The sequence below is a fragment of the Erpetoichthys calabaricus genome, chromosome 7 (assembly GCF_900747795.2).
Source record: "Erpetoichthys calabaricus chromosome 7, fErpCal1.3, whole genome shotgun sequence".
NCBI classification, from domain to species: domain Eukaryota; kingdom Metazoa; phylum Chordata; class Cladistia; order Polypteriformes; family Polypteridae; genus Erpetoichthys; species Erpetoichthys calabaricus.
This window is the reverse complement of record NC_041400.2, coordinates 108,385,478-108,401,527: the sequence shown is the minus strand read 5'-3', so window position 1 is coordinate 108,401,527 and position 16,050 is coordinate 108,385,478. Positions and strand designations below refer to the sequence as shown.

Below are 16,050 nucleotides of genomic sequence, written 5' to 3'. Positions count from 1 at the left end.
ATAACAACCTGTTACCAGGACAATAAGGAAATGAAGTCAGAAATGACACTGAATAACTGCTTGCAAAGGTCAGACTAGGAAATGATGTGCAAATCACATGGGGATGATATTGAGGGACTTACTCCATCACAGACTATATTAGCATCTGTGATGACACTGATGTTCCCACAAACATACTGCACTGCTTTCCAAACAACAAGACCTGGATTATTAAGGAGCTAAAAAGTCTCCTGAATGAGAAGAAGAGAGCATTTGAGGATAAAGAAAAATGAAGGGAATGAAATATACAGAGCTGAAATAGAAAAGAAAATAATAACATGAAAGATGATTGGAAGGGACAAGCAACTGAGAGTGCATGGTGCCACTGAAGATCTGAGCAGTGAGAGGAAACACCTTAAGATGCGAACAGATCTTTTTACGGCCATTCAATAGTAATCGTCGTTAATAGGATAATTCCATTCCTCCATTTCTCATGTTGTGTTTATTTATTTACTTATTACAAATTCCCCCCTTAGGGCAAATAAAGTTCTATATATCTATCTATCTATCTAGTAGTATACTAGATAGTATACTAATCATAGTATTTAATTCTAAGATGGATAAGACTGCTCTTAGACTGAAAACATAGCAGGTAAAGGTTACATCATTGTCAAAGAGGCCAGGTTAATTAAAGTCAAACTAAAGTTCAAGACCTTTAGTTAAAAATTCTTAGCATTGGCTTCCATTTGAATAATTACCATTCAGTAAAATAATATATTTATTTCCATAATTACCATTCAGTAAAAGAAACTTGTATTTTTTAAGGATAAGTAATTTCCAGTCATTCACTTTTGTAGTCTTATAAATGCAATAAATTAACAAATAACCAGAGTGGTATTGTTTGCTTTCATGGCTGCATATCCTTAACATATGCAATTAACACTGTGCTTTCTTTGAAAACTTTTTGATGGAAAAACAAAAAAAAAAACTCTTCCCAGTAATGAACTCTGACTGGTATCATATCTAATGCTGACTTCAAATGAGAGAGTACTATTAATGGGAAATCCTATATTGCAAACAAACAAATGCTAATTCAGTTTCAGATTTTCTGCTCTGCGTGAACAACCAACTCTCATTCTTTCAAATACAAAAAAAAAATCCAAGTTATCAGGAAACACAGAAAATTTTTTATCTACTATATAAATTTGAGTGACAATAGGGCAGCCAAGCTTAAAACCAAAACTGAGCAACAACTGCTACTTCTAAAGTTCTTCTTTTAACGTGAAAAAATAGATTGCAACAATTGCAACAATATTTGTGTTTTTGCAATACAAGTGGAAACCTCTGAAATTATGTAGCAGAAAAATATATTAGCCTTTAATCAATTTCACAAAACTATTTTTAAAAAATTCTCTTTTAGCAGATATTATTTATTATACACATTACCTAACTGATGCTTATTTTTCACAGGCAAAGAAAAACCTTCACTTGTTACTCCAGTGATTTCTAAACAACGCTTACTACAAGAGCCTTTGCCCAAAGGTGGCCGTGAAAAGTTTGTCTACAGGAGAATGAGCACTCTGGAGACCCTGCAGGAGGCTTTCCTGGAAGATAGTATTGATCTGAGCGGCGAACAAGCCTTGGTAACAAATCCCAACCACTTTCTCCCAAAGACCTTTTCAAATCCCTTTGTAATCACTTGCTAGGAAGCAGTAAATGAGGTGTTTTACTGCTCTAAACGGTGCTCTTCAGAGAAAATATATGAATAGAAATGTGTTTTTTTTTTTTGGTACACATATATGGTTGTAGAGCTAGAAAATATCAGATAAACCATTGTTCTACAATTACATTAAGCAATTTTGAAATTGGATGGATAGACCTAAAGGCAATGTGAAGGAAGAAACTTGTTTGAGTTCTATCTTCTTTTGAAATACATGAATATTAGGTAAACCTTAGGATAAATAAAATTAGGAAACAGCATTTTTATGGTAATATTTTTACATTCTCTTTAATAATATAAATAACAATACATCCATGCTTGTTTACACCTGTTTAGTCTAGTTTAGCAGGCTAAGAAGAGGTGGGGTATCTTTACTGGCAATGCAGAACTTTAGTAATATCCCAAATACATTAGAAAATTAAGAAGGATTTCTCAGAAGAGGACCAGAATTAAAATAGGGCATTATGAATAATGCTGCACTACCCAGAGCTGTCAAAGGTTTCACTCCTCAGTTTGTGCTTCAGAAATATGAGGCACCCTTCAGTATTTTTCTTTTCCTGTTTTAATTTCTTCCTATTTCTTAGTACTGGATCATAGTATTTGCTTTCTATCTTTTGGTTTAAGTGTCATTTTGATGGTACTCTTCTAGGTAATGTTTATTATCTCCATTACAATTTCCCTCTCTTGACATTTTTTTTTGTGTGAATCGTTTGCTGCTGCCTCTGTTCAATTTTCATGTGCACCATAGGTTCATTTTCACAGTTCTCCATAATCTATGGATATTTTTTCCCACAGACCCTAAACCCCAGACCCAATAATGACCAACACAGTCACAGGTTCAAACAATGGATTTTTAATCCTTCAAAAAATTTGCACAATAAAGCACAGCCACTTACCATACTAAATAAATGAAGCTCTTTCCTCTCCTTCCGCCTATAGTTAAGTGTGCCTGCTGCCTCCCGTCTCTGACTCCTTCAGGCAAGGCAGCGGGCTCCTTTCATGCTGTGCCCGGAATGGCTTCTGGTGACCCAGCATTACTTGTGGGTATCACTTCCGGGTTGTTTGGGAACCAGGGCAGTCCTATACCATCAGCACGCCCTTCTGGCACGCAAGGACCCAGATAGGGTTGTACTTCTGTACTACACTTCCCATGAACCCCTGCAGGTATCCAAGATGTGACGCTGCCAGCAGACCACTGCCACCTAAAGTCTAAGGGTTGGAACTGCTCCAGGCCTTTATGCTTGTCCACCCTTTGGCAAATTCCAGTTTTTGTAGGAGGTCATGCCATCATTCTGTCCTCTAAGGAACACACTCTATTTTAGTGTTATGCTTACACTTTTACTTATTTCAGCCATATAAATTTTAATGTTACTTTCTTTATGGGTTTTTCATTGCCTTGTTTAATTTGGAATCCTTATGGACAGGATGATAAAACTCCATTAAGGCATCAGTTCAGCTGTTGCCTGACTTTACAACTCATTTTTTAGTTGCCTGTTCAGGAATAAAATAATCAATTAATGGTTCTGAATCTTAGAATGTCTGAATTAGCGTAAACTGCCCTAATCTGGGTTGTTTATAAAAAATATAATGATTTATGTTGTGAGGTAGAAGTACATAATAAACAGATATTTGAAATATTACAATATATGATTCAATGTAAACATTTAAAGTCTAAATGTTCTGAATTTTAGCAGAAAAAAATCATATTAGTAATCCCTGACTTTGAAATAGTCTAAAACGATACCCCACATGCCAGAGTTTGAAATTTGTCGTTTTTGTATCATCTGGAAGTTGATTTTGGAGGGCCAGGACCACTGGTAAAGAATCAAAAATCAAAACTGTCACTGTATGTGTGATTAGCATGCTCAAAATAGCATAAAAATGACACTCCACATGACAATTTTACCATTCACCATGTTTTATAAATACAGTATCTCTGACCCTTTGTATCTTATTAGGGGGTGAACTCCTGTGGTTGGGTTTTTTTTTTCAGGTCTAGAGGGCCAAAAATATGATGGACCCCAAATGGATTGATGTCTTGAATAACTAGTCATCAAGACATGTCAAATCACATATCATATGTGGGGGTTTTCTCATACAAGTGAATCAGGAGGTGCTAGACAAAAAAAATGAGGTGATTTCTAATTGTTAAGGAATTCCTATGAACAAAAAACAGTTCAATAAGCAATGCAAAATATGTCTGTTCCATTACCAGCACTAATTTGTAACTAATTATGAAAGTAGGTGGGATAAAACTTGTAGTCACAGTGGTCCTCCAGAATCAGTGGTTGATATCACTAATCTAAAAAAAATTGAGATTTTTACAAAAAAAAAAATTGTAGTGTATTTTTAAAGGAGGCATAGTCCTATAGTAATTAAGGCTATGGCCACATAGCATCAGAGCTCTTTGTGTGAAGTTTGTATGTTCCCTCCTGTGTCCGTCTGTTTTTAAGTTTTTTCTGTACTCTTATTTTCTACCCATATCCCAAACATACACTTAACTTATGATTCCAGATTGGCCTTCTTTAATGTGGTGTGTGGGTGTGTTTGTAATTTACCCTTCAATGTACTGGTTGGGTTCTTACCTTACCATACAACGCAACATCACCTGTATAGACTCCATGTTATTCTGTAAAGAAGAAAAAACTGGATTCAGAAAATGGAGGAATAGATGCTTATAAAATATTTTTCTTACAGGTTCATTTAAAAGCTATTCAAAATGTTTTGGATTTATTAAAATATTGATTATAAACATAATATCCATCATCATTTTCCTTAAGTGTGGAAAAAAAACTCAGAGTGGAACATTTTTGGAGATGAAAAGATGGATGCTGAGTCTGTACCGTAGTGCTGGTTCACATTAAGTTTACAGGACGTTAGCCACATTTCCAGTATGAAATCCTTTTAAGTTCTGATGACAAATGTGAAAGATGTGGTGAGAAATTCTGTTATTAATTTTGTTATAATCCAAATTTGCCTCAGTGATTTATAACATATGCTTTTGTGGAAAGCACCTTCTACAATTAATTCCTCTCTATGTTCTATCTCTATACTGCATATGATAGGGAATATCACGGAGTGCTTTTACCAAATGAAACTACAAATGAAGCTACTGAAATCATTTTTAGACACATTTCACAAAGCACCATAGATCAGAGAGTGAGTCAAAATGTAAATCATAAAAAGTGATTTTTGTTTCATTTAAAGTGATCTTTGGCCATAAGGTCTCTTTTATTCCACAGGTTATCTATCTATTTGAATAATATAAGTCTATGTGACATATAATAAATGTGTCCAAAGGTAGATTTTTAAGAATAATCTACCTCATATCATACCAGTTTTTTTTTCTTTAATTTGCAGGACAGAAACAGGTCACTGGTTATAAATTATAGTAGCATTACCAGTTTAAGAAAGAATGTGACAGTTCTAATACTTTACGTTAGTTATTATCTGCAGGAAAGAATGAAGTAGGTGTTACGTTAACCAGTCATTTTACTTGGCAAATCTTTGAAATATTTAGTAAAGATTTTTTTTTACTTATCTTGGGAAAGTTCAGTAAATATTTGTCATCATTACCCAAGTTCAGAACTTTATTATAATAAAGTATGAATATCAAACAGTCTTTGATTTTACAATGTAGTGTACCTTTGTAGTTTAATGTAAGAATTTAGGTGTTCAGATTTATTCTTTTGAAGAGTTTTACATAAAAATATAAGTCACTTAATTTCATCCATCTACTTTCTGAACCCCCAAGTTTCCAATACACGGTTACAAGAAACCATAATTATATTGCTCAAATATCTATTTTATTTAGGGATTTTTATGGTAGAACAGACTGACTTGTAATGAGTCTTTCTACTGCAATGAAGATCAATACTTCTTCTTCTTTTGGCTGCTCCCGTTACAGTTTGCCACAGCGGATCATCTTCTTCCATAGTTTTCTGTCCTCTGCTTCTTTCTCTGTCACCCCCATCATCTGCATGTCCTCTCTCACCACATCCATAAACCTTCTCTTAGGCCTTCCTCTTTTCTTCTTGCCTGGCAGCTCTATCCTTAACATCCTTTTCCCAATATATCCAGCATCTCTCCTATGCATATATCCAAACCAACACAATCTAGCCTCTCTGACTCCCAAACGTCCATCCTGAGCCAATGAAGATCAATATCCCAGAATAAAGAAATACAACAGTGCATCATTATACACAATTTAAATGAAGTGCCTGTTGAAGATGGCGACTGTTGAAGAAAATCTATTAATCCTTTAACATTTTGGACTCCTAGGCTCTCAAGGTTTTTCTAACTTGTAAATAAACTAATATTGTTCTAAGAGATGTATTCAACTTATCGTTGAAAGGAAGCCAAAAGATTACCAATATAACAATGGAGATTTATACTGACTTTTGCGTATTTGCTTTAAAGTATGAAGACACTTCTCTAGAAAGCAGCCTCTGACCTTGAGTCTCAGCAACATGAATATTTTCCAATGTTCATGTTTAGATCATTCTCCCTTACCCTTTAAAATAAATGTACTTGCCTGTAATCTCCGTACTATCAACTATATGCTAAAGATGCTCTTGCATATTGATATCTATAAAATCTTTGTCCGAACAAAGAAATGTTTGCATATCCATGATTACAGAGCAAGAAGAACATCTTGCTTAGTATGCTCCTGAGGCATTTTAGTTAATATAATTTGTAATGTACTGACAAAGTTGACCATGAGAGAGAGAGAGAGAGAGGGGTTTAGAGCATGTGCTGATACCGTGTTGCCACACCTACCACACGATGAACCACCTGGATTGGGAGGATCAGGAGAAATTTGGGATCAATAATTTTACCCTGTCATGTCACAGTAAACAAAAAACTAACAATAAATAATTGAAAGTTTTTACCTCAAAATGAAAAATGAAGACCTAATAACACAAACATGTTTTCTAAGTGTAAATACTATCAAAATCCACAAAATACCACCAGAGATGATGTTAATATGCGAAAACAAATAATCCTGAAAGCCATATGCTAGTTCCTCATCTGGGTTTGGTTCCCATCTTGTGTCTGATGCTAAGGATAGGCTGCAGATCTCCACATCCTAGGATTGATCAAAGTGTACTTATCATAGTGTAGACATTAATCCATCCATTTACTGTGCTTGCTTAATTCAGTTTGGGGACAAAGAGCTGAGCACAGTGGCATAGGATGCAGGGACCAAGAAAGCTGTGGTTGGGCCACCCATCCATTACAGACAGCACACATCCAACCACCCACACTTACATATAACGAGAGAATATTGAGTCACCTATTACCTGATATAAATGATATATTAAAAAGTGGGAGGATAACCACAGAAAAATAACATTAAACAAAAAAAAAATCAGGTAAACAGGGAGAATATGTAAACTCCAAAGAAACTGTTAACAGATAGGGATTTATACCCACACACTGGAGCTGTGAAGCAAAAGCACAGACCTATAGAAGTCTATGAATAAAATACAGCTATACTATAAATTTGTGCTTTATGTTACTTAAACCCCATTTAGGTGAAATTATTTTTTAATTAGTTTTCAATTTAAATTTTGTAATGTTAAATGAAAACAAGCACACTCGTAAACAGACAATGAAAAATTATACTTTTAAAATAAATAATCTACTATGAGGAATGACATCGCTGCAAAATTTATAGGCAAAAATCTGGCAAATTTGTGTTTATTTTGGAAGTACTTGCATCCAGATTTGTAACTTTATGATGCTATTAAGTTCCTTGGCCTAGATATAAAAATGAAACAGAAAGAAATATTATTATGCAGTAAGCAAAAAGCACTTGCAGTTGTTATATATGACAGATATTGTAACTATGTGATCAATGACTTTGCGTTCCGGGAGTTCTGGGATGAAACCAAAGCCAGTCTTTGCTCTTTGGCACATGATGAATCAGTGCAGCAAACACATGCTGTCACAGTAATGACCATTCTTTAAATCATCATTTTTCTTCTTTTCAGAAATGTTAGTAATGACCGTTTTAGCCAATGATTGTGAGAGAGGCTTGTTTTTTTCCACTTTACAAAGTAATACCCAGAGCTCCCTACTGCCCTTTATGCTCCATCACCAGTTCCAATTATCTAAAAAAATGCACTATTTAAATTTGACATATTTACATTGATTCTGACCTGGCATTTTTATAATGCTTTAGAAGCATCACTTTTGAAAAGTGTCTGCTTTTTCGTTCAGTGTACAGTAAGCACAAATAAATTTCAATCCCACTATCACATACTATATAGCTGATTGTTTTCCTATAACATAGATCTTCCTGTAATATATTCTCCTATAAATAATGTCAATTGCATAAATGAAAGCAGAATATAACAATGGATCTGTACGTTCAATTGTTTCTGTTTGTGACCTAGTACAGCATAAAAAGTGTAAAATCTATGATATTTAAATAAATGTAAATATTTATTTTTGAAAAACAAAGTGCTATATTTTGAAAGCCACTTGCCAAGCAAGTAATAATTATTTAAAACATACCAGATTCCACTTGGAGTAGCTTTCCTAGTGACCTGTCACTCTAGCCAACACTTTCAATGACAGTTCTTTTTAGATAAAAAATTAAAAGAAAGAAATACCTATATAAATATTAAAGAGAAAAGTATCTGGGAGTTAACAAGAAAATGAAACCCTGAGCCAGGTTACAACATACATCTGTTGATGCACTTATACACTTCATCAGTGATGTAACTTGGGGTCAGCAGGTATTTTAGGTCTTTCAACATCAGGCCCCCTCGCCCAGGTGACCCCACCAGGAGTGATCAGTTCCCAGCTTGTGCTCAAGTAGTAAGTGACCACGGTTCATTCCTCTTCATCCACAGCCATCTAGAGGCTTTTCTGCTGCCTCGGCTGTAATTTTAATGGCTTTAATGTTGCACACACCTGCGATGCCTAGAAGACTGTAAGCCTTACACAGAGACTGACCTTCAAAACCTCTGCAGCCCACCTCTATGGGCAAACACCATGTACACCACCCTTGTGTCTAGCATTCCTACTCCAACTCAGCATAGTTTTCTTTCTTGCACCTGTGGGCTTCCTCCATCCTCACTTCCAGCATAACCTTCTACTTGGATGTTACTGAAAACAAGATGACATTTGGCCTCAAGGTGGTCTCTATGATGTTATCTGGAAATCGGAGCTGCTTCCCCAGATCTACCTTCACCTGCCATTCTGGTGCTGTTCCCAAGAGCCCAAGTGCTGCCCTTGGCTGATGTCTGGGCATTTCTCCCACTTTGACAAAAGCAATCCTCTGCCTTAGTGGTCTGGTGCACTGAATCTGGTCTCTGGTACATGAGATGGTTCTCTACAATCACCTTCAATACTTGGACAAGCAATAGCAACTCTCACCCAGTGCTTTCGGGCAACTGCTAAGGATATACTCAAGTGTCCCTCCTCTCTGGCACAAGGGGCATGCTGGAGAGTCAACTTTGCCCCAGCAGAAGAGGTTGGATAGCCTTGGCAAGATGTCAGCCTGCCACAGTTTAGACCAGGAAATTTTTCAGTCATTAGCCCTTTGCCATTTTGTCCATGCGCCTTGCTGCCACATTCCTACGACTTGACTCCCCCAAAATTCCTTGACTCCAGCTCTCACTTATTCTTGTACCGGATGGTGCCTGACATTGCCTTGGGCTCTATAATAACTGGTTGTTGGAAAGCTCCCAAGCTCTGCTTGGCCAGACGTCACTGGTCCCACCAGAGTCCTATGGCATATCCGTGCCTCTGCCCTGCATCCTCCACTCTCCAGTTCCTTCCAGTCCTTACCTCAATGCAAGCCTTGGAGACTATCGGGTAGGCAGACCCCCTATATCAAAGCACCTTTCTTGTATGGGTAACCCTAAACTCCTCATTCAGACTACCCAAAGGGAGTCTTAGTTTGTTTTTTTCTTCCAAACAGAGCGATGCTGTGCAGGCTTAATGGGAATGTGGTATAGCAGGTCCCTGGCTCAGAACGAATGGCTGTTTTATTAAATAATCCGTTAACTGTGTCAGTCTCCATGGGCGCACTCGTGCAGCTGCAGGGAGTTGGTGAAGTAATTAGAGCAAGACACATCTGCACGTAAGGGTGCAATCTTTCCCAATTGCTTCATTGGCTTCCAGCAGTGCATAATTGAGATGCTGTGCCCACGGAGCCATATAAGTACAGGCCGACACAGGAAGAAAGAGGAGAGGGAGACAAACAAGAGTGAAATTGAGGAAGAGCAAGAGTTAGCGTTGGAGTGGAGAGAAAGAACATATCGTATTCCGTTATCATTCATAGTGAAAAAAACAACAAGACAGTTTACAAATACAATTGTTTTCTTTTCTTTAGCACATTTGAAGTATAGGCAGGTAAAATGTCATGCACCCTGTCAGAAAATAACACTACATTCTCAAATGTGGTTAATCCAGGTCAGGGTCACAGAGGGCTGGAGCATATCCCAGAAAGCATTTGGCACAAGGTAGGATACAGCTCTGGACAGGGTACCAATCCATCACATGGCCCAGTCACACACACACAGTCAGTTATCACAACCTGGACATCTTTGTGGATGTGAGAGGAAAACTGTGAATACCAGGGGAATAAATGCAAACTTTACACAGACAACAAACACCCCGCAGGATTTAAACCAACTGCTCTGGGCAGGTATGAAGCTGTATTTTTTTATGTGGATGTGAGAAAATACAGTATATGAATCATAATTCTATTTATGATCAATCAGTTAAAAATGTCAAATAATTCAATTAATGTTCGAAAATAAAATCCATCCATATGCTCGGCTACACCTGTGCCTGGATCCATGAACCAGCATTGTTTACCTCAGAGCTACAATACCACCAGCTTACACGTGGTGAGTCTACTAGTTTGATTTTAAAAATTGAGTGTAATGCTTCATTTGCCTTTGGGTGTACTCATTGGTCCTGAACTACAACTGTAGTGTGGTCATGACCTTGAATGGTTTTAGCAGTCTGTGAATATGTCTAGCACCAACCAAGTTATAACTGAATGTTTTTAATGCCATTCTTTAGTCTACTTCAGATGTTTCTATGTCTAAAGGTAGGCTGATTTTAAAAGAGACTGAGTTCAATAATTTGCTGCCATTGAACACAGACTGTCATTATACAGTATATACACCAGTAACAGAGCACTGCACGATAACGTGCAATGCATATACTTGACTTATGGCTTTCATCCTCTTTCTCTATACGTTTAGCATTCGTTTGCTCAGAAGTTGATGCACTTGCTGCTTCCTGAGCAGCTCTTCTTTTCTCCACCCTAGCGGCTCGCTTCTACTCCTCTTTCATCAGCATCTTTTCACATTAAAACTGATTAAGTCAGTGTTTGTGTTGAAATTACTTAGTACATTTTCCTTAATTTTTCACTTAAGCTGGCACTTGAGGCAGATTGAAGACTTAAGAATGATTTAAGATATGAAGAGGTAGGGGAAGTGACGGCGAAGGTGGTAGGGATGAGAACGATGCCCATACGCATGCGCCACATGGGCTGCCAAGAGTTGATTCTACAGTAAAATAAATTTAAAAGAAAAGGAATTACCGAAAGAGAACAGTAGACGTCACGTAGTATATGTGTACCAAATATCAGGTCAATAGTTCAAATGGTTTGCAAGCTACCGGTGATTTAAAATCCTGTACAGACAAACGAACAGCCACAGTAGTGTATTATATAAGAAGATGTTGAAGAAGATACTAATTATTGAATAGAATCAGATAATTGTTCTGATTTTTTTTTCTTCAACATTGTCATTTTTTAGAGACCTCTTAGACTTACTTCCTACCATCTCTGAATGAAAGTAAAAAATTTTCTTTGACTTGTCTTAACTAGTTGACTATTCTGTTAATGTCCCATTTTAATTAGGTCTCTCATACGCATCATATTCAGTTCATAATATTTACATGACTGTATAAACCATAGAATGGTACAAAAATGAAAATCCTGTCATCTATAATATATCCCTTGGCCCCAGTAGGGTCAGCCTTTTATCTGCTCCTTTAACCAATACAAGGAGCTTTTGGTTCTGTCCTGTAAGTACTTTACAGAGCCCCCTTTCCTGTTAATATTACTGGTTGACTTCATTTATTTAATCAAAGTTAAAAATGAATTTCTTTCAACAGCACTTTTTAGAGGGCTAAAAGTTTAATGGTAGACTCTACGATATCTTCTACTTTCAGGATTAACTTCTGCTTATTTTTTTGTTCTTTTTTATGTTTTCCTTTTTTTAAAATTCTGTTTGCACTTCTTCATCATCATGGACACTTTATGTTAAATATATATTGTAATAAAATCCTTTAAGAAGCTAGAAATATGATGTATTATTATGGTGACTACCACTTTAAATGAAATAGCTAATAATATCAGCTTCTTTAGATAAAGAATCAAGCAGCTTTGAAAGCTTAATTTACATAATAACACTTATGTTTTTACAATCTTAGGCACCTGCCATTTGTAATTTTTTCTGTGATGAAACATCTCTGACAACATATTGTAACCTTTGTTTAACATACAGGAATGCACCGTGGAGATACCATACAATTTGCTTGAAATTCTTTTTCATTAACATTGCCACTTTTGACCTAATTTCAGAAATTACTGTGTTTATTTTAATAGTTGCCAGATGATCAAATGAAAGCATTTTTGACCATAGTAAAAGTTAAGTAAACAGTCAATGATATTATTTTCAAGAAATATATGGAGTGGCTTTGTAGACCTGTTAAGAGCACTTATGTTGATTTATTAATAACTTTGTGTCTGGTGTTACTGCATGTTATGATAATAACTGAACAAAACCAGATAGAGTAATCTTTATTTTTGGAGCAAATTCAAACACTGCAGATTTATAAACTAAGTTAAAGTGTTTAAATTGCAATATAAGAATATAAACATCTTCAAGTAAATAATAGCAATCTGTATTTTTCAGTGAAAAACTACTGAAAATAAACTGCTTTTCCTGTTCATGTTCATGTTGCAGTCTTTGTTGTATCTGACTAAATCCCCCAAAAGCTTTTAGCTACAAAATAAATTCAGCACATTTTTTGCAGGTGATGCACCATTTCCATTTTTAACAATTGTGTAGAAAAACAAAACTTACAGAATAGCTTACATATCTTTGAAAAGTGATAACCGGAATAGCAAAATTCAAATCCTAATAATACAGCTATTACTATCTTCATTTTACTGCCATAAACATTGCAAACATAAGGCAATGTCAAGAGACCTATTAAATTCTTCTTCAGCAAAGATTCTGTTATCTAAAGATGTGTTTCACGGAATCCATATTACTCAAGATAAATGGCAAAGTCCTGCCGAGCAGAGGAGGATTTTGTGCTTTTTTTATTCAGGCTCCCTTCATATACAGTATTGGTATTATCGTTGCTGCTTACCTAATGTCTGAATCCTTATGGTTACTCGTTCACCCCAAGGATATGAAATCTTTGCGTCCTAAATGAAAATCATTGCTTTTAGAAATTCTTAACAAAATCTAAATAGAAAACATGTATTATAGATAAGACGCATAAAAACAGTTTCAAAAGCATAGCGTCTTCATAGCTCACCCGTTTTTTTAAAAAAAACCTCTAAAGTCTTTCACAATTATACTTCTCCTACTGAGAGTGAATTGTGATCTTAGCATGCTTACTATTAAATATTTTTCTTGCACTAATTCCATTCCCACTTTGTAGTAAAATATTTGCGTTTTTCTCTTTAGATCAGTGTTTCCCTTCATCTACTGTCTCGCAACCCAGTTTTACCACAAGCACATATAACTGTGGGGATTCCCAATTGACGAACTTAGCAGAATGGAACATTCAGGGGCAAAAGCATCTATTTAAAATAAAATCTGCAGTACAATAAAGTGTTTAGAAAGTTGTAGGGGTCTATTTATATATTTTTATATACATACAATTTTAACAATTTGTTATAGGCACTTTAATTGTGTGTTTATATTATGTGTATATATATTATGATGCATGTGCATCTGTGGATCACCCTCTGGGCTCGTGTGACACAGATAATACCACCCCTGGTCGAGAGGGGCCACCCTTGCTAACCTTCTCCACTACTTTTGCCTCTGCAGCAACGAGAAGACGTCCAATAAGAGCACTTGACTCCATCCTTTCTGGTCTCCCTCCTTTAAAGCCTTCTATTCTGGAAAGAGGCAGTCAGTTCTGAATCAACTGCTCCATAGAGCAGAGCTCCCCAAACGAAAAGTCATAAGAAAATGGCTTATTTTGCTTAGCTGTTTTTGTTAGGCATTTATAGTGGTGCTCATAGCAGCCCCCTTTTTGTTAAATTTTTTGTGACTTTAGTAAACAGGGACAACCAGGTTGCCGTTATTTGCCTGTGGGAAGTTGTAGTGCCTTATGTGACCACAATAGTATATACAGTATATATATATATCCATCCATTATACAACCCGCTATGTCCTAACTACAAGGTCACGCGGGTCTGCTGGAGCCAATTCCAGCCAACACAGTGCGCAAGGCAGGAAACAAACCCTGGGCAGGGTGCCAGCCCACCGCAAGGTATGCGCACATACACCCACACACCAAGTACACACTATGGACAATTTAGGATCACCGATGCACCTAACCTGCATGTCTGTGGGAGGAAACTGGAGCACCTGGAGGAAACCCAAGAGACATGGGGAGAACACGCAAACTCTACGCAGGGAGGACCCGGGAAGCAAACCTGGGTCTCCTAACTGTGAGGCAGCAGCACTACCCACTGTGCCACCGTGCACCGCCCACTATATATATATATATACAGTGATCCCTCGCTATCGTGCTTCGCCTTTCGCGGCTTCACTCCATCGCGGATTTTATATGTAAGCATATTTAAATATATATCGCGGATTTTTCTCTGCTTCGCAGGTTTCTGCGGACAATGGGTCTTTTAATTTCTGGTACATGCTTCCTCAGTTGGTTTGCCCAGTTGATTTCATACAAGGGACGCTATTGGCAGATGGCTGAGAAGCTACCCAACTTACTTTCTCTCTCTCTCTCTCTCTTGCGCTGACGTAGGGGGGTGTGAGCAGGGGGGCTGTTCGCACACCTAGACGACAGGGACGTTGCTACCTTCTGTGTGCAGCTGCTTCCTGAAGGACATACTGCACAGTGCTTCGCATACTTAAAAGCTCAAAGGGCACGTATTGATTTTTGACTTTGTTTTTCTCTGGCTCTCTCTCTCTCCCTGCTCCTGACGGAGGGGGTGTGAGCTGCCGCCTTCAACAGCTTTGTACCGGCGGTGCTTCGCATACTTAAAAGCCAAACAGCCCTATTGATTTTTTTTTTTGACTGCTTGCTTTGTTCTCTCTCTCTCTCCTGACGCGCACTCCTTTGAAAAGGAAGATATGTTTGCATTCTTTTAATTGTGAAACAGAACTGTCATCTCTGTCTTGTCATGGAGCACAGTTTAAACTTTTGAAAAAGAGACAAATGTTTGTTTGCAGTGTTTGAATAACGTTCCTGTCTCTCTACAACCTCCTGTGTTTCTGCGCAAATCTGTGACCCAAGCATGACAATATAAAAATAACCATATAAACATATGGTTTCTACTTCGCAGATTTTCTTATTTCGCGGGTGGCTCTGGAACGCAACCCCCGCGATGGAGGAGGGATTACTGTATGTATATATATATATATATATATATATATATATATATATATAAATATATATATACATACACAAAAGCACACAATTATAGTGCTTGTAAATAATTTCACTCCTTAGTCGATTTCTCATTTTATTGTTATAAAACACTGAAGCACTATGGATTTAATTTTGACAATGATTAACAGAAAAGGGCTTATTAATGTCAAAGTGAACACAGATCTCTGACAGTGGTCTAAATCACTTAACACTAGAATTACACGAGCCTGCGAGAAAACTCGTAAATCCGTCCATCCATCCACCCATTGTCTCCAGCTTATCCGAGGTCGGGTCGCGGGGGCAGCAGCTTGAGCAGAGATGCCCAGACTTCCCTCTCCCCGGCCACTTCTTCTAGCTCTTCCGGGAGAATCCCAAGGCGTTCCCAGGCCAGTCGAGAGACATAGTCCCTCCAGCGTGTCCTGGGTCTTCCCCGGGGCCTCCTCCCAGTTAGACGTGCCCGGAACACCTCACCAGGGAGGCGTCCAGGAGGCATCCTGATCAGATGCCCAAGCCACCTCATCTGACTCCTCTCAATGCGGAGGAGCAGCGGTTCTACTCTGAGCCCCTCCCAGATGACTGAGCTTCTCACCCTATCTTTAAGGGAAAGCCCAGAAACCCTGCGGAGGAAACTCTTTTCAGCCACTTGTACTCGCAATCTTGTTCTTTCA

The 16,050-nt window shown here is 37.4% G+C and overlaps 1 protein-coding gene across 2 annotated transcripts in view; it reads left to right on the top strand.

The window, feature by feature from the left end:
- The window catches only part of LOC127528835 (uncharacterized), a 102,069-nt gene that overhangs the window by 25,518 nt on the left and 60,501 nt on the right, over positions 1–16,050 (top strand). For both annotated transcript variants that reach the window (XM_051929978.1, XM_051929979.1), the window contains one exon: positions 1,450–1,622. In XM_051929978.1, coding sequence (XP_051785938.1) covers positions 1,450–1,622 — 173 coding nt within the window. The remainder of the gene's footprint in view (positions 1–1,449; positions 1,623–16,050) is intronic.